This window comes from Vanellus vanellus (assembly GCF_965231255.1).
Source record: "Vanellus vanellus genome assembly, chromosome: 16".
NCBI lineage: Eukaryota > Metazoa > Chordata > Aves > Charadriiformes > Charadriidae > Vanellus > Vanellus vanellus.
The window spans coordinates 1,944,256-1,970,138 of NC_138921.1; the positions used below are offsets into that span (position 1 = coordinate 1,944,256).

General features: G+C 44.0%; 1 protein-coding gene across 1 annotated transcript; it reads right to left on the reverse strand.

The window, feature by feature from the left end:
* Positions 1-451: 451 nt before the first annotated feature.
* Positions 452-25,333, reverse strand: HORMAD2 (HORMA domain containing 2; the record flags this gene model as incomplete). The annotated part of the gene is made up of 13 exons (XM_082491906.1): positions 452-556; positions 9,754-9,818; positions 10,884-10,992; positions 11,860-12,113; positions 12,703-12,857; positions 15,785-15,852; positions 17,223-17,249; positions 17,989-18,009; positions 19,305-19,341; positions 20,364-20,427; positions 21,795-21,939; positions 24,656-24,728; positions 25,296-25,333. 13 exons carry the CDS (start codon positions 25,331-25,333, stop codon positions 452-454), a joined length of 1,161 nt encoding a protein of 386 aa, XP_082348032.1.
* Between the last annotated feature and the right edge of the window lie 550 nt (positions 25,334-25,883).

Here is a 25,883-nt window from a genome sequence, read left to right on the forward strand (position 1 = left end):
AGGATGAAATTAAGCATAATCTAGTGAATCATGCGACTTGTTGCTTGCTGGGACTGATAGCTTAGAGAGTTCATCTTGAAATAGTGCCATAAAATATTGATGACATATTGGTAAAGCACAGTCCAGCCACAGAGGAGGAAATTTAACCAGGGAGTTGGGGTAGAGAGGGGTAAGAGAGATGGAGAGAAAGAAGCACACAGACACTCTTCACATGAAATCACAAATCCTCAAATTCAGAACATCAAAACAAGTGCTGTTGGTGGAGGTTGTCATGACAATTATGGTGCTGCCTGTCTCTTTGCAATCCAAAGTTTGCACTAGACAGATAAACACACAGAAATACATGCAGTATGTGGAAGAGTTAAATACTGGAAGACAGTAAAGGTCTTTACTAGTCAGATGACAATGCAAACTCACACCTTCCAAAATGTATTCTGTGTCAGAACGAACATCATTTCCTGCCTTCCAGAAGCAGCTTCTCTGGTTCACTGACCTTCCTTTTCTTCTTGGGTCCTATTACCTCTTCCTGGCTAAACGCAAGGTTCAGGCAGCTTATCTGTAAGAACCATCAGAAACAGTGATCATTCTCACGGTAAAGGCTCCTGCTAGATGAGTCAAGTAACACAACTTCCAAAACTACAATGTGTTTTCTTGGATCCTCTTGGGTTTGTTCAGCGTGATCCTGTTCTCCAGAAAAGCAATTAGGCAAGGAATCAAAAGTGGAATACTGGATGGAATCGGGACTGTGAGATTTGTGAAAGCAACAGGTTTGGCTTCAGGGACAGAGAATGGTTTTGGTGGCATAAGGAACAGTACCGATCTCCTCATTGCTGACAGAAAACACCAGGAGCAAAGAGACCTTTAAGAAATATAATAGCTTACAGGACATAGCCTTTTTCACCAACCTCAGATAATCATAAAAATACGCAAAAGAAGGGGGGTACATGTCAAATTTGGAAACAGCCTTACAGGAGGAGACATACAGTATCTCTATTTGTACATCAGGGAAATTCAACACAAGTTGGTCAATTTCAGACTTCAAAGACTGCCTGTGAGTCGTGCAAAAAATAACTAAGCAAAGCAAGCTTTTTTCCAAGAGGCTTAACTTCCCTCTAGAAAGACAAAAACCTCCCTCAAAAACACTTAGGAGCCTACAAACCAAAATGTTAAAAAACACGGATAAATGTGTGTTAGAATATAAATGGGTCAATGGTACTGGCAATTCAGACAGACCACAGAAAGACGGACAGCCAGAACAACAGTTGAAGTGTTGGCTGTGCCAAGTGACAAACTCACTTATTCTCGTTATCACATAGCATATTTGCATTTTTACAATAATAATCTAGAGAGTAACACGTGTTGTTGCCCACCCAGAAGGGACAAAGCACACAGTCTGGCAATGTAACCTCTCTTGCTCCCACTGGAATTGAGCTGAAGGGACACACCACAGCACACCATGTCAACTCTGCCTCCAAAAGAAAGTTCATTTGGATGAAAATAAGGTGAATGGAGACAGAAAATAGTGTTAACCGAGTTCCTGCTCCAAAATAGGAGTACTTTACTCCACTTTCACCGTAAAACATGAGGAATCCTGTAACTGAAGCAGGATAAACATAAGGAGTTAATGAAGAGCTACTCCAGAACGCATCCTGGAGACAAGCACAAGGTCTCCAGATTATAAGATGTGGTCATTATAGAATTCCCCACTCACGTCATCAAGGCTTGTTTTCTATCTGACCTTGGTATGAGGCTTCGGTAATCTCTACATAGCAATGGTCTTTCTAATGTGTGAAATAACTCTGATTATGGATTAACAGCAAAATAGTTTGAAACAACCTCACTTTGCCTCTCTATCATGTTTCAAATTGTTTTTCCTCCCCTCTTCCCTCCTCTTCATTATGAGCAACACAATATTGCTTAATGTACAATTTCCTTTCCACAAAAACAGAGAAAACAAGAATCTGCCAAAGTGGGATGGGCAGGTTCTCCTTCATCCTGCACACTCAGGCTGACAAAACTTCCAACGCTGCCCAAGGCATATTTGCTTGAGGAAAGAGTGATGAGTGGATCCCTCTGTTACAGCTCCTGACCTGATATCCAGCTGCTCAAACTGGCATTTTAGGCAGTTATTTACTTTTCTCTCCCTGGCATCGTTTTAACCTGTCTGCTTCCTTTTTTGAAGTAAAAGGCCCAGAGGGGGGAAACGCTGCATCCAAAAACTCTCCAGTGCTAACACAGCTGCAGGGTTTGTACCTTGTCCTGCTGGCCACACAATAAAGCAAAGCCATGATCCCCAGTCTCCTGGCCCCCAGTCACCTGAATAAGGCCGCTCTGCTTCTATTTTAGCCTAAACCGCATAAAGAGAGCATCAGCTAGGGTTGGTGCTTTTATTTCCTCTCTTGAGGAACGGATCTTCTGCAGCACAGGCAACTACTCAGTAAAGTTTTTGCTATTCCTTCCTAAATGTTCAGCATGGACGGGATACTTTTGAGGTGGGAGAAATAGCCACAACAAAGCAGCTGCTCACACAGAGTCCACTGCAACTCTCCGACAGTTTTCCTCCCCTTTACCCCAGGCAGCATGACCACCTAACAGGAACCCGAGATGAGAAGAGTAAAAACATCTATACAAGCCATCAAGTGCTCTAGACAAGCACTATTCATCTATTGAATGAATAAGTTGTCAACTGTGTGAGGTATTTCACCAAAACCAACGTGTCCTGTCCTGCCCCTGCCCAGCTACAAGTTCACGTAGGAACTCAGAGCCAGGAACAGACCCCAAGTCCAACTTCCAGGTCCCATCCTTAACCAAACACTCAAGTTTCTTCCCCAGAAATGCTGCTCTAAATGGGATTAAATGAGATCCTACATATGTTTATTTGACTGTAACCAGAAAGTAAACCTCTTAAACGGTGTGGTGAAAAGCAGGAAATCCCTCCCATTGACTAAACATACAATCAAAGCCTCCAGAAGTTGATTAATTCTAATTTTTCCCATGTACTGGGATGCCTGACTTAGAATAACTGATGGGAGAGCTTGTGCTGTATGAATGCTGGTTTTTTTTTGTCTTACACAACCACTACAGGCCCTTGGCACCCTGATGAGCCAGGTGCTATAAAAGCACATAGTACAAAGCCCTTGCTTGGCCTGCAAAGGGACCGTGCTGACAACAGGACAGGTGGGACAAGTCCAGATGAAGTAGCAAAGAGAGGAACAGAGCCGTGACCTCCTGACTCTGAGTCCGAGGTGCAGTTCAGGGTCTAGGTCATACCATGAACACACAGTGAGTCTGAATCTCCTGTTTTACAATACTGCACTACGTGTAAAAAAGTGATGTGTTGCCGCAGAATTTTTCTGTAAAAATACAGCTAACTTGTGAATCATACAAGTGTTACTAATTTCTGGCATAAAACTAACAGGACAGCTGCACATTGTCTGGAGAAGATATCAGGCTAAAAATAGATTAGACTTAGATTAAAGCCTTCCCAAGGCAGACTGGTGGATGAAACGGAATGAGCAGACCACAGATACACTGCTATTCTTAGATAGACAAAATCAGGACCTAGTTTTGTGCTCTGCAATTTTCAATCCCTAGTGTCCCCACTTATTCCGGCCAAAAATTCCCAGCATAAATCGAAGCAAATTTACAGCTCTTCTGACATGTGTTTTGCTTCCCAAGGCATCCTATGTAGAAAAGCTAAAATTGCACAAGAGCATTCGACTGTGTCCCTCTTTGTCCCTGGCCTGCCCCATGCTGAGGTTTGGCACTTGGCAAATTTTATGCCCTCAGAAGAGTTCCCTTTGTCAGGGACACAGAGCGTTTAGTTTGGTACCTTGTAACTATCAGAAGCACATTAATGTCAAAAGAAGTCCAGTTCCATCAAGCGAGCCAGAAGAATAAGGACTAAGATACAAGATTTAACTGCTGAAATAAGGCAAAATGATCCTCAGGTGTCTGGGGACATCTGTCATCACCAGGAAACTTTAATCAGAGAGCGCCAGTGCCTGATGTACCCTGTGATTTCAGCTGCAGCTAACATTGACTCGAGAGCACAGCAAATGCTTGCCACTTTCAGAAATCAAGCCAGTGACTCTTTAAATTGATCTCCTAAGACCTGAAGCATCCCTAGTGAACAGCCACTTCTCTCAGGTTGATGGCAATAATTCCCATCTACTCACTGACAGTTGGCTGCTCCATGCTCTCCAAGCACAGCAAAAATCAAGATTCACAAGGTATGTCATGGTGTCCAGTGAAAGGACAAGAGGAAACAAACTGCAATACAGGAAATTCCATTTAAACACAAGGACAAACTTTGTTTTTACTGTGAGGGCGATCAAATACTGGCACAAGTTGCCCAGAGAGGTTGTGGAGTCTCCATCCTTGGAGATATTCAACACCTGACTGGACAAGGTGCTGAGAAACCTGCTCCACTTCACCCTGCTTTGAGAAGGTAGGCTGGACACCATGATCTCCAATTGTTCCGCCTGACCTCAGTGATCCTGTGAAGGCAGCACAGTGGTTAAACGCTCAACGCAGGGCTCAGCACTGGTCTCATATCAGTTTCCAGTAAAGCGATTGCACTGACATCAGTGGAATCAATCCTGATTTTCATCTGTACAAGTGGAGGAGAATCACGCTGGTTAGCATGAAAGCCAATTTACGCAGGTGGAAGAATGAAAGACACTCACTGTGGTGCTTCTGTGGAAACTTGCCACATTTTTCTCCCCAGGAAGCCATGCCAACACATCACTGACTACCACTAGTCCTCTTCTTTTTCCATAGCTCACTGTTAAAGTCTCTGACATTCAACGCAATTTCTTTTTCGCAAACTGGAAGTCTCACAGGCCTACTCTGTACCTCATGTATCTTGTAGTGTTTAAAGGATGAAGAGATTTTTCCAGAGTGTAAAAAAAAAAAATCTTCAAAAATACCCGATGAAAAAAAAATTATCAGTCCTTCTCCTTATAACCTCTTCCAGGGCCCTCAGTCACACTGTACGCTGCTGTGCTGGCCACTCTGACTGCAGGATCACAACCTAATATGCCTCCCGAAACTGGAAGCCTTCCTCCTGTAAAATCAGTGTTGTAACTGAGGAGGCGAAAAGCAATGGACACTTCTTCTGCCTAGTAGGCTGCTACCCAGCTTAGTCCCTCACGGGATATTAGATCTGTCCAACCTTAATTTATGCGTGTTTCTCTAGAGGGTCTGGTTGCTAGCATGTACGTTATGAACATATATAAAGGCAGCCAGCGCAGAAGCTCCACGTCTTCCCGCAGATGTCCCTGGGGTAGCTGTCAGGGAATCTGAGGGGGCAAGGGTTAAATCTCCCCAGATCTGCGGGGTGATGTGCCTCACCTCTGAATGAAGAGATCACTCGGAAACTGTTTCCTGCACACTAGACAGGGATAACTCATGCAAGGGATGAATGGCCCCAAGATACAGCTAAGGATCTGACGTGAATTGAGAGAAGCCAGGAATTTCCTGACCTCCCTGTCTCACTCCTCCCAGAATGGCCTGAGCTCACAGGAAGGAGAGAGGCAAGCTCATCTCTGAATCTTTCTCTCTTCATTGTTTGGGTCTGTGTAGCCTCAGCTGGTTTGGAGGAGAAAATGTTCTGGGAACTTCTCATCAGATACAGCTCTCTTGATAGACAGTTAGAGATAAACCTTTCTTTCTTTTTTTTTTTTTCTTTTCTGCAAAAGTTCAAGATAATGACATTGCCACAGAAAAATGCTTTCCTATTGCTCTGCAAATGGCAGGCTTCACCCTTCAACTGCTTTGTGTCATGGCAATTTTAAAAGTGGTTTGCCTGGGAAAAATCAGACAACAAAGGTCTTGATCTCCAAGCTGTTATTCTGCTATCGAATCCACTTGCACTGACCTTCACTTTCAGACAGAAGCTGCGTACAACATGGAAGCTCAGCAAAGGCACACAAATCGGGACGACCATGGCCCTGGGCACCAACAAGACACTGATCACTGGCAAACCCGGCAGATATTACTCATAATGTGTCATCCGTGAAAGACTGTCCACACTGGCTTCCACCGCTGACACAGTCCCTTGGAGAGCTAGGACGAGGCCAGGTAGCCAAGTCTTCTGCATGGGAGCAGCAGCTGGAGGCTAGACAGGCTATCCTCTGAGGTCTAAAACAGCACTGATTAAGAACATTTAGGTATGAAGCTCTCCCTAGACACCCAACTTTCAGACAGCTCCAGTTAAGAGAGCTAATCTGCATGGCAGGAATATGCCTACAGCAGGCAGCGAATCACAGTGCAGGGACCCCTGAGCTACTATTGATCCAAACTGATTATGTCCACACAAGGCCAAGTGTCAACACACTTCCTCATGTCCCACAGCGGTCTAGTAGCATAAGCAGCGTCTGGTAGTAGCTAATGAAGCCAGAAACTTGGGAGGCAGAACTGACTTGTGCTGTGCTGATACGGCCACACCATTTCCAGCTCTGGCGCAGGCTCGGTCAGGGGCAATTCAGGGCTCTCTGCACGGCTGCTTCACTGTGCAGTGAGACTGTGCTCTAAGGACCACCCCAGAACTTCAGCCCACAGCTTCCTGATGGGAGATAAAAGCCTGCAGAGGCGTCCACATGGTCAGATTTTACTCATCTTCTAGTTCTGTTTCATTCCAAACTCATTCCACTGCAACATGTTTCCTTACACGAAGACAAAGCTTAGCAAAATCAATTTGCAGGACAAGAACATTAAAGGATTCACGAAAAGATCAAGGAGTATGCTGAAGAATTCAAGAAGTTACCTTAAGTTCAGTGCAGGACCCCCTTCTCATCAGCAGTTTTCTATGAGCTAAACCAATGGGCAGCAACTCCCCATTTTACCCAACTCTTCACAACTCCTAGAGCGCCAGTGGAAAGTAGCAAGACACATAAAGATAGCACACTGGGCCAAATCCTTGGCTGATGCAATCAGAAAAACTCTCCTGAAGTCAGCAGAGGTAGGCTAATTTACATGCTGGTGTCTAACTTGGGATGATTAAGTACAGAGATGCTTTGCTGGGAAAGGGCAATCTCTCATTTGATCCTAAGTATCATCAATCATGAGATTGCAGATAACAAGCCAGTTGAGTACATGTAAATTTTTCTCCAATCTGAAAAGCCCTCTGTCAGAGGCGCTCTGTGGCCATTACTGAAGGGCAGTGACAGTTCTAACTGGACAGGAATAGCTGCTGCTCTTTTGGCAGCTCTGCATCCTTTGCCTCTCCCATGTCGATTAGATAAAAATAAGCCTTTAATACTTTCATTCCTGGTTTTCCTGAAGAGCTATAGGTCAGGAAGATAATGACCAATAAATTCAGTTCCAACAGCACAGTTTTTATTTCTGATAACCAAAGGAACCGGGAAGAATAAAGCAGTTGACTTCAGATGAAGAACAGTAATGGGGTTGTCCACATTTCCAAAAGCAACTCGTGACTGTGGGTACCACATTTTTGAACTCAGCACTTCTTGAATATCAAATTCTTGTACAGATATAAAATTCTGGGGCACCTCAAATTGTTTTAGTTAGTTCTGAAAATGTGGGTCTGAATGTTTAACTGTACAGAGAGTACCTTTAAATCCTGAAGCACTGCTCCATGGACAGCTGACCAGCTAACACTGCGCTGCCACCAGAAGGGCAGGTCTCCTTCCTGGACCCTCTTTGCCCATTCCTCGCTGTCCAGTCTTGCCCTCTCCCTTATGGTAGCGCTGGTATGTGAGCAATCATTCTGTCAGATAGTTCAAGGGGATCTTCTTCTGGTGGAAACCTAACACTTGAAGTCACACACTAGCACCGCGAGTCTAAGGGCTCATGTCTGGCGAAACAAAAGCAGACCTCCATGGCCCAGGCTAGGTGGTTCCCCAAGGCCACACCAAGCTGATTAAACTACAAAATCCAGGAGGAAATAAATCACTGTCACAATAAGGTCACAATGAGACCTTATAGCTCCTTAAAGCAGAGAGCTTCTCCAAACACACCTAACAGTTGGAAAACACTACTACTTGACTGTACTGTAGTCTGGATAGCAACAAAGTGTTTGCATTCACACCCCAACAGCACTACTCCTACCCATCTTACCTATACTTGACCCCGTTAGATAATACCTAACTCAGACTCCCCATCCACCCAAGCTTGTCCTCATTTTTTAAGACAAACTTCACTCACCAGTTTGGCTTCCTGATTCAAGTGGAATACACAATGGTCATTTGTCTTAACCACTTCCCTCAGAAAAGAAGGGAAAGTCCCTCTCATATGGAAAATAGTGTCAAATTTTTATTAGCACTGGCTTTACAATGATGATCTGCACTTTTTAACTAGTGACTTGACTTTGTTTTTCCCTAAACTGACTGCAATATTAGCCAACTTCTAAGTTAGGATGGTTTGAAAAATAGTATCAAAGAATACATGCAAAAAAACCCTCTGCCATGCAGAATCTACCAGGCAGAGTTGAGACTATTTTTTTTTAAGCCTTTGGAAGCATACAACGGATAAAGTGACTCTTCCATTTTTCAGCAACTAACGCTGTTTCCACCACCTTCAGACACTCTCACTATTGCTACCGTATTCTAATGAAATGCACATGCTGCAAGAGAGAGGTGTCTGGTGTTCTGCTTACAATCGTGACAGACCCGAAGGAATGTCAAAGCATGAATCAGTAGGACAACCACGAGTTACAAACAAAAAAGGCTCCTGTTTTCACACAGACGACAGAATAAACAATGATCAGAAGGAAACTGGAGGATGTGACACAAAAAAAAAAATGTGGTTAAAGTTTGAAAAATACCAGCCTATGCACAGAAGTTCACTTCTAAGATCCAGAGTCAAGGCAAATACTTCACAGATGCCTTTTGAATGACACGTTAAGTTGTAGTCTCCAGTTGCTGTCTGGGTTAGACACCCCAGGATTCTTTTCAACAGAGGCGGGGAAAATTTTAGTAGCAATTTCCTACTCTCATTAACTTCTCCTGTAAAGATGCAATTCCTAAACATTCAAGCTCACACGATTTTCAACTAATTTGAATGGGAGGGAGATCAAATGGCAAATCTGGTGGTATTCAGAGATTTGCCCTGTCACTGAAAAATCCTCTGCACAAGACCATGAATTTGAGTCCTGATTCTGACTCAGGGTTTGGCCTGGGCAGCCTTCAGGATGGAATTAATTTCACATAACTTTACTTATCTAAAATTACATGTCTGGTCTACCCTAGTTCTCCGAGTTGCCCCAACAACCACTGAAAAAGAGATCAGCACCTCCAGGGGATAATTCTTCCTGTCCTAGAGAGGTAGCCAAAAAGGGATAGGATCCAGTAAGTACCTGTGACTCACGTGTAAAGACAGTCTGGAAGCAAGAAAGGAGAGGTGAAGACCATCTTAGGCAACAGGCAAACACACCCTTCAAACCTAACACGGGGTGGTGATTTCAGAACCTTAATCCACAAACACACACAGGTAAACCAGCCTGGTTGGGACACTGATAGTTTAGTCTGCGTGTGTAATTCATGAGTGCCAAATCCAGAGAAGAGTACAAATTCTTGTACTGGGTGTATGAAATAAGCTGACCACGGAAAGTTTCTTCCTTCATGCTTATATCCCTATGCCCTAATACTTTGTAGCCTCTATGTATTTCAATACCACACAATCAATCCATCAATGTTAGTTAAATCTTGTGCCATCCCAGATGACATAACATTCCGTGGAAATAAATTCCACCTTGCCTGGTGTATCTTAGAGCCACTAAAATTTGCTCACCTGCTGAGATGCCCTTGAGCAAGGTATCCTGCCTGTCTCCTTTATTCCTGTCATCTTCTCTCCACCTACAATCCAAACATCGTATCAAAATTAGCTCCGAAGTTAAAACCCTAAATTTAATTTAAAAAAAAAATAATCCAGAAGCCTGACTAAACCACTGTAGCAAAATCCCATGCCTGATCTGAAACTGTGTAACCTTTGGTAGTGCCAACACTGGCCGTTTATTCCTGGAAACAGATTTTGGAATAAAGCGTCATCTGAACATGCAATGCAACTACTTGCAGCAGCTCCTATCAATTATACTTAAAGTCCATTTTAGCCTGGTTTCCTAAGAAAACAAAGCTTACGCCTGCGAATGGTCTGTTCAAGTGTGTGTATATGGGGAAGGAGGAGAGTCGACTAATAACTATTGACCTTATTAGACAGTTTCAATAAAATTTGATGAGGGGTCCCAAAGCACCTCAGTTCATCAAAACAGGTAACTGGTTAGAAGAGGAAGATCCTGTTAATATCCCCACAGTGAAAAAGGTGGCAGTATGAGTTCACCCCTTATTAGTCATCGGAGAATCTGCAGGAGAAAGACCTGAAAAGGTGACTTCATAGGCAGAGAAGCCTCTTTATTCCACTGCTTGGGGATCTCAGGAATGCTATTTACCATTTTGTCACTAGATGGTATTGTTCCACAGGCTATAGCTGAGAGCCTTAAAGGTCAAATACAGCATGGTATATCAGAAGCTAGGTTGAGTGAAGTGTGAGAAAAGGCTTTTTTTCTCATGTATTTTCCTGTATGTTTTCACATATGGAAGTCATTAGCAAAATCAAACTGGAACAGCTGAAAGAAAAGAGCTTTGGTGAAAATGTAGATAATGTAACTCGGTATTCATGAACTGTGTATTTCCTCCATATCTGAAAAAAACTGCTGAAATAAAGAGGTGGAAAGATATTGATAAAAAATTGAATGTTTCTGTCAACAAACCAAGCATATACAACAAGCCCCTTATTACAGTTTAATCTGATCTGACACAAAATTCAAACAGCCTGAAAAACTCTGTTCATCCGTTTCACATAAGTGAGAAAACCTAAATATTATGCCAGCACAAGCTCCTTTGGTTTTGATACTGGGCATTTACCTGCATCTTGAAGGTAAAAAGAAGGTGCTTCCGTTTTCAAGCCTGGATGGGTGTCACTTCTGTGCTCTCCACACTCACTTGAATCTGCTCTGACAGGGACAGGGTGATTCTGTAAAGCAAATGATGCTTTGACTTAATAGCATAACCTAAAAAATATGCTCAGGTGGTAAATCCATAAACCCAGCACTAATAGGGATGAGATTTTCTCCTCAGTGCCCAGGCCTTCCTTCTCCCAAGCCTACAGGTCTTTCAAGAGAGAAATTTTCTAAGAAAAGACAGAATTCCAGCCTAAATGCCTTTCTGTCTTCAGGAGGTACGTTGGAGTTTATTCCCTGACACTGACCACCTAAAGTTAAATCGTCAAGTCTGAGCTACCGGTCCAGGCTGCCCCTTCTGTCATTTTGGGGAGGCACCACCAGAGGACCATTCATTCCAGCCAACCTTGGTGCCCAAGGAAATTATCTGAATCACCTGCTAAAGATGCCTTCTTCTCCACTAAGCGCAGAGGGGGAGCTAGAGACAGACACAGTATACAACTTTCAGATGGCTAGAGGCCAGTGGGAAGAATCCCACCTAATTACACAGGGGGACATGGATTAGTCTTGAGAAATGCCAAGCGGAAATGCAAAATTCTTTGCAATTTTCTCCATTTTGTGCACGTCTGTGTATAAGCATGTGTGTGTGTGCGCACTCATGTGTTGTGTGTGTGCACACGCATGTGCTGTGTGTCTCTGTACAATCACTGCCCTCTTCTGGGAGAACATACTAGCCTCAGTAAGTCAGTGGATATGCCGGAGTGAAATTCACTTTACACCTATGGAATTCCAGCCTCAGTATTCAATCTGCTGTAGCACCGCTGCCCTACACAAGCTGAACCCTGTATTAAACTAGGATTCCAAGAAAACGCTTTCGAAGGAGAGTTTTGCTAGTTAGCCTCCATTCCTTCAGCGAGAACCAAATAGAGCTGTTTCTATACCTTTGTGCTCCACTCCTCTTCCTCTTCATCACAGTCTAACCCTTGATGGGAGATCTCAGTAGGTCCATTCTCTTGGATCAGGTTGCTTTCAACTGTCCTCATTCTTTTCTTTTCAGTTGTCACTCTCACTTTCATGAGGTGAAACCCAGTGGAGACTGACCCTACTCTCAGGTTGACAGGTTCGCCATCAAAAAACAGGTCACCAGGGCTGCCATCTTCCTTAAAGCCTGGAGGCTGGTAATCTTTGGGAGTTACTACACAGGGAGAAAGAACCTGCTGATGTCAGAGAAATCAAATTCCATCTCTCCTTAATCTGATTTGTAAAGAACAAGTGTACACCAGCCTCAAGTAACAACATCAACTACTAAAAATATTCTGGTTGGGGTTTGTTTTTTTTTTTCAGGAAGAAGGGAGAGAATGCAAAGGAAAAAATGAGCTGAGCAAATGCTATCAGGGAGCTCAAAGAAATAATGACTTTAGGATGCTGAGATACCATTAATGAGCTCAACTTTCTGGAGCAGAACCTGACAAACGCAGGATGCCTGTTCGTTAAAAAAAAAACAAACATAAAACAAACATGAAGGAGAAGGATGTCTCCTTTCACACTGCATGGCTGTACTTCTTACATGGATGTTCCATCTTTTCTTAAAAAGCGTCTGCCATCCCCGAGTGCCATAGTAAAAGCCTTCTCAGGCTTTTACTATGTTTTACACCATTTCTCACTGTTATCAGTTAACAGCTTATACCATTTCACCTTTTTTTTACTTTCCAGGGGCCCACCATTAGCATAGGAACTGATGGAAAGGGAATTTTCCCTGACAGCACACACTGTTCTCCACCTACCATCATTGTAGTAAAGGAGTTTCATGGTCAGGGTAATGTCATTGGGAAGCGGCCCGAGGTTTTGCATTAACAGGTACAGTTTACGGATCAGGAGCCTGCTGGCCTGTTTAATGTCCTCCTTGCTGCACACTCCATTCACAAACTTCATTTGGTTGCTACAATTGGAAGAAGAATAACAGATTTGTTTTCCTCAGTCATGAATATTCACGATCTAATTACAAATACAGTGCACCCACTGACTTGTCTGAAACCAGCAGCAACAAAGCTACAATGCCTTTATGTCATTTCCAGATAAGCAGGGAAGTGAAACAGACTCCAGGGATGGGGTGGCATCAGCAAAACAACAGCTCTAAACTAAGAGGCACGCCATTTACATTTGAACAGACTTTGTAGCTGGGGCAAGGGACCCCATTATACAAATGTCATGACTCACTTGTTTGAACATGATTAAATCGGATCAAAGGAGCATAAAGCAAGTGCCTTTCACCTAAGCAATTTCAGGAATGAGAGGAATGAGGTAAGAATCCCATATAAAGTCGATTCATCACAGGGGCTATTTTCAAGTCTATTTTGCAGTTTGAAGAGAAGTGAATTGCATGTTCTCACTTCAATTCCATGTAAGAAAAACTAGCTCAGAAGCACATTTTTCAAAAGTGACTAAGGGGCATTCCTCTCACCTCCTTCACCCATCCAAATGTCATCTGGCTAGCTAAGCAAGCAGTCTAGACTGAGATAAACGTCTAACAGAAGTGGGATGAATCGCCCTCTGGAGGAGTTTGTTTCTCTTGACTACAGAGGTAGATGAGACGAGCAGCTTAGATCAGCCAGCTAACTTTAGACGGTTGAAGATGGACTAGATGAATCACTATGTGACTAAGGAACCTAAACTTCCCCAGCTTTCAATGAGAAGGGGCCTTAAAAAAATGTAGCTCCTCCATTACAGAATTATGTCTTTGGAATCCCACCGGCATGTGGATGACACTGTACACAGGCTGGATCATCTCTAACACAATTATCCCAAATTACTGCAAAAAGCAGTAAGTAACCTAAGAGAGCGGAGAGAAACCCAGGACTGAATTTGACTGACAAAACCACTGGGAGGAACAGCTTCATCAAGACTCATTTCCCCTTCCAGTTGAAGCGTCTTGGCTCCTCATGAAAACTGAGTGGCTGTCGAACAGCTTGAATTCCCAGGGTATGGGAATATTCCTATATAGGGTATGGTTTGCTGGGCTCCAAACTACCAACAGTGCTATCAGATTAAATCCTGTATGTTTCGAAACATACATCAAGTGAGAAGACAAATGCTGGTAGTGCCTAAGGTGGAGCGAAGAGAAGGGAGGCCTTCTCTTACACATCACCTTTACAAGTCTTGGGATTAGCGGAACAGAAACAGTAAGGGGAAGAGTACAAGCAAAAAAAAAAGAGATGAGACTTCGGTAGGAATTAACAAGTCAAATACTGGTTCAATATGGGAATAACATTGTGAATTTGATGCAGGAATGTGTCAAAAGGTAGAAGCTGAGGAACTGAACCTCTCTGAAGAACAGGAGTCCTCAGCAAGGAATCCTCCAAAATTCATCTAAAATAAGGTGGAGACCATTTAGGAGAAAGTTTCCCTATATCACTTAGATACGATGATGTAGACCTACAAAACATCTCCCACGGAATGATTAACTCAGAGTTTGCACATGACAATAAACCTTGCAGGTGTATAAAAGCAGTTTTATCAGCTGAAGGAGCTGACAGCAAAGATGACGCAATACTCTGATCAATGCCAGAACGTCAGTTTACTAACGACTGCAGGTACAAACATGATCCTGCGATAGCAGTGTCAGTCACTGAGGAAAGAGAACAGAGCCCAGGAATCTGATGCCACGGGCTTTGAAGCCTCAGAGCAGTGATGAGATTTCAACAGAGCAAATATAAACACAACAGCAAGATTACTTAGGCTCTTCTCGGCCAGTATGATGGACAGCAAGGGATGCTGAGTTCCTTTTGGGGACTGTTGTTATTTCTAGGAACTAATGACTGATCTGAGTAAGACTGATTAAAAAATCAAAGTACTCAAGAGCTATCTATTATCTTTCAGATCCCAAAGGTCTCCTCTTATCCTCAGTGTAGTGAGGACAACAGACATCAGCTTCAAAGCAGAAACAGAGGGTACAGTCAACAGGACACTCTAGACTCAGACATAGTTCAGATTTTCCCAACAGAAAATCATTTTGCCACGTACTACAAATTATTTGGATGTGTTCAGAGAAAGAGCAGCAAATGGAACACTACAGGAGCGCTGCAGAAGGGTTTCCTGAGGAGCATACGAGACAGCAGAGCTCTCTTGCTGCTCAGGCAGGTTCCAAGGCCCAAAGATCCATCTTTCATCAATGGCAACTGCAGAAGCAAACTAAAACCAGGTTAATTTTTTTTTGTTTTGCTTTGGTTACAGCCAACAGCCTGTGATAGTATTTATTTTAAACTACATAGGATTATGGCCTACTAAACACAGCTTTAAAATATCTAACAGACAGAGAGAGTCAAAAAGATGCAAAAAGCTGCTGCTTCCTGCCACACATTTTGCAGCATCAACTCAGGCGTCATAAGCGAAAGTTCTCTCAGGTCACCCACGCAAGACCGGTCAAGCAGAATACATGTATGCAAATGCCCAAGGTAAAAATATCCCGGGTGCAGGATCATGGTGAAAGGGATCAGACCTGAAAAAGCTTCATTTGAAAGCGCAAGGCTGTCTTGTGAAAGTGGAAGAACACTCATTATTAGTTGAGACGGTAGCAAGCTCAACAACGGTGCCAGTTTCTGCATCGCTACCCTGATTAGGCACCATTTCTATAAATCGTCCTTAATTCAGTTCTGGGGCACTTTAAGCGCCTCACTGTGCTACGTAACAACACTTCTACTCATCAGCTCAGCAGTTTATATCCTGTAGGGTGAATATCCTCATCTCTGATGATATTTACAGCTGCTTAGCGACCCAGACCTGCTCTAATCATAAAGTGCAGTTTCTGCTTAATGCTTCAAGAACACAGTTTTCACAGTGTAATTCTGAGAAATAAAACCAAACCATTACCTGATGATGTCCATCTGGGGCACCTCCTTTTTGTACTTGAATTTGAATTGATACAGTTCAGTCACTGTCTAGATATTTAACAAGAGAGGGGAAAAGAAGAAATAGTTCTCTTTCAATAACAAGGGTAAAGAAGTGTACTGAAGTCAGCAGCGTCCTTTCACAACTTTATGCCAGAGCACAGCGTTAATTTAATGACACGATGACAGCTTTAACTCTGTTATTGCTTGCACCGGCTTTGGCAAATTTTATTAGCAACACAGCTTACCTAGCACTGAAAGAATCACAAAAAAATGACAAACTTCCTGCTTCCTCCTTCCACTTCCTCTGTGGGCCTGACTCCCCAGCCTAAATCTCTAATGAAACACAGGGGCTAGCCTGCACCACAACGTACATATGTACGTCCTCCCTTACTAAAAGGAAAAATGTGAGCCTTCACAGGTGTTGCAGTGTCATGAGGAAGCCTGGCCCAGAGTTCCATATGGAGACAAGAGCCTGAGGGATGCTTCCTACTGGGAAATACAAACAATACTGCATGGACAAAAGTTTCTGAATTTCAGTGCTCTCAGAGTTTTCTGAGGGAGATAAAAAAAAAACTAGATGATTTTCCATTTTAAAGGAACAGATTTGCCATGATTTTAGAGAATAAAATAATTAGGAAGAATAGACTACTTCACCACAAAAGAAAGGATCTATTGTAGTCCAATTCCATGCCTATAATTCACTATTTCCAGAGGCAATGAGGTCGTTTATTAGGAGCTGAGCTGAGCCCTTAACTCTGAGCCTTCCTTACAAATCCCAGCCTTGGTACGGATGAAACTCTTGCTCGCTCCCCAGATGCTGAGGTGTGACGCAGCAGAACTGTAATCGGGTGAGCAAAGATTCTGCAGCCGTTCGCTGCACCTACTCTGCGGAGACAGCACGGATACAGCACCTCGCTTATTTATCACGCTACCCAGTCTGTCTCCACCAGCTAAATGTAGACAACATAGAAATGCAACAGAGAACGCTGAAATGATAAGTACAGGCACTATGCGACACACACATCCCAGGTCTGAAGAGATTCACAACCTCTCTGCATGAAAAAACAGCTCTCTTTTCAACATTGCTGTTAAAAAGATGGTTCGTAAAAGAATTATTTTGAATTTCCCATTTCTTCTCCTCAGGAAAACTAAAACAAAATCGCCATCGTGCCCATCAGTTGCCTGTTAACACCCCTGCCTGAGGCCCTAGATGGGCCCACAGCCTAGCGCATGGTAGGAGCGTTTGATCACAATCCAGCTCACTGAGCTGTCATTCTTGAGTGAAGGCAGAAGAAGAGAAACGGGGTCACCAAGCAGCTATGTCAGGGTAGAACTGAAGCCTCCAAGTCCACTCTGAATACAAATTTACTCACCCATGCCTTCAGTTGTCTCAAAGATTAATTAAGACTCTTTCTTACCTCCGGTTCCTTGGGATTGGTGTAAATCTGTTATAAGAAAACACAGTGAGGGCATTCTCCTCTTGGATAACTTGAAACAGTGAAAAGTGACTAAACAATGATATTTTCATTTTACAGAAGAGATTGTACTATCTTCAGCATGGGATCAGAGAAAGGAATGGCTGAGAAATAGCCTTCCTCTATCAGCAGTCAATACTTACCACTTCAAAGACAGGTAGAAGACACTCATCTGTGTAATTGTGGAGGAATGAGGTTAATTCCCATTCCAACCCTCACAGGCAACTATTGATGCCTGAGATTTAACTACTCAGATGATGCACGGAATAGATGCATAGCATAGCTCTTGGTGCTTTACAAAGGACCAGTGCAAAAGACTTGCTATGTAACCGCTGGTGTGTGGTTTCTTCAATATCAGACTAATAAGGAGGAGTCTTCCGCAGGGGGAAATGGAGAAGACACAGCAGCTTCCAAGGGCGGAGGTAAGAGTTTAAAGGAAGCAACGATATGAAGCACATGAAAGTGCTTCTAGGAGTTTAAGGATCCATGTAAGGCCTCAGAGTCAGAAGTCTGACACAAGAGCAAAATATTCCCACGCAGCCTAGGAAGTTCGTATTTACCATATTTCAGAAAGGTCACTGCTCTATTAAAAAACACATACATTTTGACTTCCCCTTAAAAAAGGCATAAATGGGTTGACACAACCTTGACTCCATCTCTCTTTCAAGCAGGGTGAGGGAAGAAAAACGCCTTACATTAATTTACTTACTGCGAGGACAGCAATGTGTAACTAAAGAGGGAAAAACAAAACAAAACACAAAATCAAAATCTAATCTTAGTGGGCAAGGAAAAGAAAGACCTATCAAAATCTAACTGCCTACATGCAGTGAAGGAATAGATACGTTTAACAAACAGCGAGTTAAAAACCTCTATGCAGACTCTTCACAGCACAGCATCAGCAACACCTAGTGGCCAGCTTGCTTGGCTTTACTTGCAGTTTCCCAAGAAAACAACTGCATGCTCAGACTTCTCTCTCGAGACTCTCCCTAAACAAACCTCCAAAGGCTATGCCGACTTAAAACTCTTCTACAAGAGCACCCATAGCTTCTGAACACTAATATTTGCTCTATGCTACGAAACTCCCCAAAGGTATTTAATTTATGCTATAGCAAGAAAACATACATGGACTACTCTTGAAAACAATCCTAGAACATGCTTTAAATGTCTCTGTTTTTTCCTTAATCCTTGTCAAACAACAATTAATTTATATCTCTCATAAACAGCAGAGAACTAAATACCTCCTAGAACTGTCAGCAAGCAATAAACTGAGTTCACAACATTTTGAATTATCTTATGCGCACCAACAGTTGTACTGATGTATAAGAGCCCATCTGATCATCAGTGCCGAAACTAACACCACTTCATCTGATCTAGATGAGAGGTGGTTTGATGAACAGTGCTGACAGAGATGACAGCAGTTGGTGCTTTTTCCTGTGCAAAGCAGTTTTTGTGTGAGAATCAGCAAGGAATATGATTACTTACTAGCTGATTTTGTCCTGGAACCAGTTATATACCTTAATTGAGGAATTAATTTCCAAACAAAAAAGAAGTATTAAATTCTGAAGCCAAAAGAAAAGCTAGGAGGCTTAGAGAAGATGAGAAGAAGGGAAAAGACTAGGGAAAAGGTCAAGGAAAGCAGAAGCACAAACTAACCTTTGTCAGGAAAACAGGCATGGAGGTCAAGATCTGAGTTCTGACTGGCAGTGTCTCTCTCCAGATATTGGAGAACGCCAACATAGAACACAGAACTAAGGGAAATCCCTCTCAGGCTGCAAATTAGTTCACACACCATGTACAGGCAAGTTTAGAGAGCAACAGCGGTCAACAGTTGGGCCCAAGGAATAAAATCCCATGTCTCCCATGTATATACTCAGGGCAGGGTGTTCCCCCTATCCCACCGCTGTGAATGTGTGTTGTACGCATGCAAGATCACTACAAAACTATAAAGCAGGAATGGAAAGATAGTTTTGCCCATACGTGATGAAGAAATAGGAAACTCCATTAAAAAACGTGAAAAAAACTTACATACTGCCTCTCCAAAGCATCAAAACAACCTTGAATCCTGCCAGGGAAAAACACGTTAATACTAACCAGCAGTACTTATCTCCTGATCTGTAAACACATACTCATTAGATACAGTTTAAAGTGCATCTTTTTTCTGGAATTAAGAAAACACAGCTAGCAACATTTTGAGCTTGTAAAGTCCTTTTCAGGTCAACCATCACAAAGGCGCTGTCCTCCCTTCTGCATTTGCGCATTGTTTATAATTCTAGGGCCATATCCCGTCAGCCTAGAGCCCACTTAAACCCTGGCAAAGATTCGAGGCCTAAGGCTGGCTGTGCGTGGTTGTCTGCTCAGTGCTCTATTTTGGCTCCCCAGCTTGCTCTCCAGTGGCTCTTTTCCCACTGGCAGTGTACAGAGCTCGGCTGAAACTGCAATCTGAAACATGGCCTGACATGTCTAGTCTTGTAAATTTTTTGTTATCTGATGCATAGTTTACAGTTATGGACTTTCTCAAAGCAGTAAATATTATTTGAGGTAGCAATGGTCAGATATTTACTCTTTGAGTCAAAGGACGTGCAGCTAGGTATCTCCTTAGCACATCAAAGTCAAACTCCCTGCTTGTTGGGAACATGCCAACTCTGAAATACATCCTAAAGTTGCAGAGTAGTTAGACAAACAATATCCAGGGAGATAAAATAATGTGCATACTAAAAAACAAGCTACAAGAATCCCTATAAAAGTGAAAGTAGAAAAGACGAAACAACAACAGAATCAATCCCATGATTTTCTTTACCCTCTCTCCGTCCCTACGCTGCCCATGTGTGTGCTCTGGGGCCTGACCATGACCTCACCGCAGTCAACTCTTCGACAGACCTTGAACTCACATGATTCTGGTCAGCTAATTCTGTCTCGCTTACACACAGGGCCAAGCACACCCGCTGCGGCAGTGGGAGTTGCACTGGCACAGTCAGTAGCGCTACTGGGCACAATATTTTCAAACGCAGGAAGAAGAAGAATGTGAGGGGTAGATGTCTTGCTATTCAGCACAATCTTGTCTTAGTTTCGCTGTTACTCACTTACCACTTGACTATCTGCAATGATCCCAGACAGCTTTTATCTTCTCGGAGAATTTTTAGACAGAGGTCTGCAAAACCAGATTTAGCGCATAGTTACAACCCTTATCACAGCTGTTGGGCAAACACTGAAACTAAGCCTGTCACCCTCCCTTTTTTTGGATAAAATGTGTTATCTGGAGGTCCTTCCTGAGCGGAAATGTTGGTTTTCCACTGAGTCCCAGGTGGGCTGACACAAGCTTATTGCTGCATTTTCAAATGTCAAGACTTTCCTCAGATGGTCTGGGCTCTCCCAGACAAAGTACTAGAGTTATAGCTTAATTTTGAAACACCAGCAGCTTCTGTCCTCTCCTCCCTCCTCTTCTCCACTCCCATCTATTCTGCCATTCCCTAACAACACCTTCACTTCTGCATTCAGACTTCAGCGACACCCACATGAGGTAAACGACTGTGCTCAGAATAAACTGTTTCTGTTAAGCTTTTCTACACAGTCCCTTCTCCCTCTGTTTTCAGGCATTCAGAATGGCAGGAGGAAACCATCCTGCAAATGAAGAGGTGAATTAATAACGCCTTTGGTTTCAACCAAGGAGCCCTCAAAGGCATGAGCAGGCCAGACATTAACATTCTTAATCAAAAAGGCACTTAAAAGACCTGACGTTTGATTAGAAAGACTCGTGGCTTTTCAGGGTTAGGTGATCAAGACCCAATTTGGGATTTCCTGTGCCCTCAACCAAGTCCACAAGGTGCATGTGACCCTGTTTCAGGACAACTAACTGCCCAAGTGAAAACACGGAAACAGACTGGAATGCATGGAGACATTTCACACCCTACTAACACATCTCAAATGAACACGAAGACCTTGCTGGAACAAAGCATCACTAATTCTTGTGATCCTATGACAAGACTTTGATTCTTAAAGTTCTTCTTTTTCTTAAAGTTCCGATTCCCAAGCCCGTGCTGTTATGGGAGATACTTTTCACAGAAAAAAAAATACCCAAACAAAACTAAAAGAAACTAACAAATCTACTTTCAATCTCACAAGGAAAGCTGCAATTGTGAACGTAAGGGCTCAAAAATCCAAAGGAAAATAAAACACACCAGGCAGAGTTAATTTTTTAAAACGTACTGATTTTTAAGTCAATCTCCTGACTGTGAGACCTGATTCATGGGGCTGCCCACGCCAAGGAATGTTTATAAACCAAAAGAAACACTAAGAGAAAAGCCATGAGTAGCCAACAGCACTAGGTTGTCTTCTACGCTCACTCTCTGTCTGACACAGAAGCTCTGTCTGCACCCAGACGTGAGAAGGCCTGTTAGCTAACTTCCTAATAAACTGAACTCATACAAATAGGAGCAGCTGGAAGCTACCACGTAAAGCAGATTGTAGCTAAAATATAGCAAGCAGAAATAAGAATTCAGCACAGTTCGAATGTGTTACCATCTAAATAGCGAGTTCCGTACGAGCTCTCTGGGAACAGCCCTCTCATGTATGTTATACAGGACACAGAGATGGCCAGAAGTCTTTTCACCAGCACCACAGACTGCTGCTCAGTAGCAATTTGGTTGGGGAACAACACCGATTCCTGAAAAAGAAGGGCAGAGCCCAAAATAGCACCACTTTAGGGTAACACAGGAATTATATTTAGAAACAACTCTCAGCAGGTGGGAAAAGAAGGTAACTTAGAAATGTAATTTTAACATTTCTCTGGTCTTCATGCTACACAAAGAAGGCTAATGTCTTACATGGGTGGGATTAAATGTTTTAAGGATAGTTATTGTTAGATCTGGCATGATTTACTCAGAAGCAGACTCCATTGGTCATTCCCTTCCCTTTTATCACAGCTAAACGTTCCCACCCCGTCCACTGCACCGGTGCAATGCTGACACTTAAAAGAGAACCACCCCTAAAAAAAAAAAAAAAAAAAAAAAAAAAGGCATATAGTTTTCTGCCAGTTTAGCTCTACAGAGTTAATTGTGGAGTCAAACCAGTGCCAGTGCTGGTGTGGCGTTCACTGCCGTACCAAAGTTCACTGCCTGCCACAGCTTTTGACTGAACCTGTCAACACTGTACGCAGACTTAAGTTTTCAGAGTGATTTAACCGTGGAGCTGTAAACAGTACATATCTACCATTGGAGCTAATGTAAATACCGAACACAGTGTGATTTTAACATGAACAATCTCAACGGAAAGTATACTAAATTTAGTTTCTCTATCAGTTTGTCGCTTTTCCTCCTGCTTATAAAGCTCTGTGCACACCTAATGAGCCTACATTTATTTAGTCACATGTCAAAGCCCCATGCCGTATTTTCCTGGACTCACTAAAGTGGAAATGATCCAACCGAGAAGAGTGCAGACAACAGAAAGTGCTCCCACCTCAGCAGCCACAGACGTGCCAGGTCCAAAACTGAGAGCTAAGATTGCCAGTGCCATCACATTTCAAGGTTTTTACCTTGGAGGACTTTTTCTTTTGCCTAGTCTGTAAAAGCTGATGAGTAGTAGCCATCCTGTATTTCAAAGACCTGCTTTCCACTTGCAATTAAAACCTGGGGAAAAAAAAAAAAAAAAGACATGAAACACCTGGAAAATACACAGTCATTGCTATTTCTTATCTTCCTTAAGCTGAGAATGAGATTCTTCAGCCTTTTTCAGGTCTAAAAGCTAATTGCCAGTCAGGACAGCTAAAGCAAAGCAAACCAAGAATATTCCATGGCACTGTCTGGGAGTTTGCAGGGCAAGAAAACTCCTTATTCACCAGTAAATGATCAATAGTATTTGAAATTCAGGGCCACAACCGTACCTGCTGTCAGCTGGTCACTTCAAAGTGCATTTCTCATATTCCAAACCACAAACGTTAATTCCTACAACCATTAAAAAGTGTGAAGGGGGAATGTGAAAGAACTGGAAGTCTGCCAACAGCAGCCAGTATTTTAGCAAGGGTAAGCAGGAAGTGCACCAACATCAATCTTGGCCTGAATAAAGGAATGATTCTTCTGGGATACCTTGAAATTAAAAAAAAGAAGGGGGGGGGGGGGAGTGGAGAGAAATCCACATTGCTTCAGTGAAAGTGGGCCTTGTTAGACAAACCTGGATGAAAGAGGAAAATCTTTACAAGAATGGAAAGCTGAGTGATAAAGGCAATAATAGGGACATTACATGTATCACACTTTGGTGAGGTGCTTGATTTAGCACCGTCTGACACCTTGATTAAAAACTTCCATTAGATGGAATTAACAAGGAACGCATTAACCAGTTTGAAGAACGGCTTGCCTGGGAGATCCCAACGCGCAGCAGCTAACAGGGAGACGTTAATGAAAGGAAACCCCACAAACAGGTCCCCCGAACAGCGGTGCTTTGTCCGCAGCTAGTCAATATTTCTATTAACAATTAAAATAATAGCGCAAACACGGTAGGTTGATTTAAAATCGTGACCTAAAGCAGCCAGCGGGGGACTTTTATCAAAACAGTTGATCTAATCTTGTTCTGCATTTGTACCTTTTCAGCTTTTTTCCATGAAAGCCTCATTTCCATTTGTTGGCAGTCATTAAGACATGTTGATTGGAACATGTTGACAGCTTTTATGCTAAATTTAGCACTTCATTTAGTAATGAGGACAGATTACAGCTATAAAAGCGTATTTAAACAAATATACACCTGCAAAATTTTTAATATGTTAAATATTTTAGGAAAGGTTGTTTTTTTTTTTTCACTCACGATTGGCGAAGCACTGTGAACAGGACCAGAATGTGATTAAAGCAGACAAAGGCATTGTTCCAACGTGAGGTTATTAGCTAAATAAAGCTGATTTAAGCGCGCCAGAGAGATAAGAAGACATGTTTTCTCTAACATGCTACATCTATAATTGATTTAGTGTGCAAAGGAAGCACCAGTTACACCGAGCTCCTCTCCTGGGCCCCGGGTGGTGGGTATGGGGGGTCCTCCAGAGCTCCACCATCACCTGGGCCAAACCCGCACTCTGAGGGAGAAGGAAGGTGCCCTAGCTCCCCCCTCCCCCAGCCCCGAGACCACCCGCCCTCAAGCCAATTAATTACCCACTATCGGCAAATTAGGACGAACCGGTAGAAAACAAACCTCTTGCAACCTCCACCTCCCCCTGGGATTTCACCCCCCAGCCCCGCGCCCGACTTCGGGCGATGTGAGGCAACAGCAGGCCCTAAAAAAAGGCAGCCCTGGTGCCACATGTCCTTTTAAAAGCCTTTTTTGTTTGTTTTTCTTTCTTTTTTTTTTTTTTTTTTAAGAGTTGAAGATTAAGCCCGGAGCAGGTGCAACCTGCCCCTCACCTGGTGGCACCCGCTGCCCCCTGAGGTGGGGGGTCCCTTGAGGCCGGGGGCGTCCCTGTGGCCAGGGGTGTCCCTGAGGGGTGGAGGGTCCCTGAGCCAGCACGGGGTATCCTGAGGCGCAGGGGGTCCTTGAGACAGGGGGATGTCCCTGAGGCGGGTGGTCCCCTGAGCGGCGGAGGGGTCCCCTGAGGCAGGGGGGTGCCTAAGGGGCAGAAGGTCCCTGAGGCGGGGGGGGGTGTCCCTGAAGATGTCGGGTCCCCTGAGGCAGAGGAGGGGTCCCCGGAGGCAGGGTGTTCCTGAGACAGGGGGTCCTTGAGGCAGGGGGTCCCCTGAGGCGGGGGGTCTCTGAGGTGCAGGGGGTCCTTGAGGCGGGGGAGGGTCCCCTGAGGCGGGGGGTCCCTGAGGTGCAGGGGGTCCTTGAGGCGGAGGGGGGTGTCCCCCGAGGCAGGGGGGTCCCTGAGGCGCAGCCTCCGCCCTGTTGGAGTACCTGCACCGCTGTCCCCGTCCCCACGGGCTCCCCCCGCCGCCCTGAGCTCGGCTGGGCACGGTGCCTCGGTCCCCCCGGGCCTGCGCGGCGCTGGGGGCGGGCGGAGGGCGGGGGCGGCCCGGTGGCAGCGGCGCTGCGAGGCGGAGGCTTCACCTCCCCCCTCCCCCGCTTCCCGCCGAGGCCTCCGCCATGGCGGTCCCGCCTGAGGAGAAGCGGGAGGCGGGGGGCAGCGGCTCCCGGCCGGCAGCGCTGAGACGGGGCTGCCGGTGATTCTCAGGGTCGGTGCACCCCCTGCCCGGCCCCGGTGGGGTGTTCCCGGGCCCTGCCCTGTGGTTTAATGGCGCACACCTCACCAGTTCAGGCCGAACAAGGTGACCCCAAGGGAGAAATAGCAGTGCGGTCATAGCCGGGGGTGGTGGTGTGGTGTCATGTCCGTTTAAAACGGCTTTAAAGTAAAATACTGTTTTTATTAGCAGCATATGGCCCAAAATTAGGTACAGGTTGTAAATTACTCAAAGCCAGAAGGCACGTTTTCGGAATATTCTGGTACTTCCCTGGGGAAAGGGAGAGTTTTAGTATCGTCCCAACTCAAAGGCATCAGGGACTTCATAAGCAGCAGATTATTCCGCAGCTAGCGTCACAACGCAGGCAAGGAGGATGAGGTCCCTATTTCACCAGTACCTTATGTACAGAATAACCCCCCCAAACCATTCCTTCCCATTTCCAGGCATTTTGTCATTC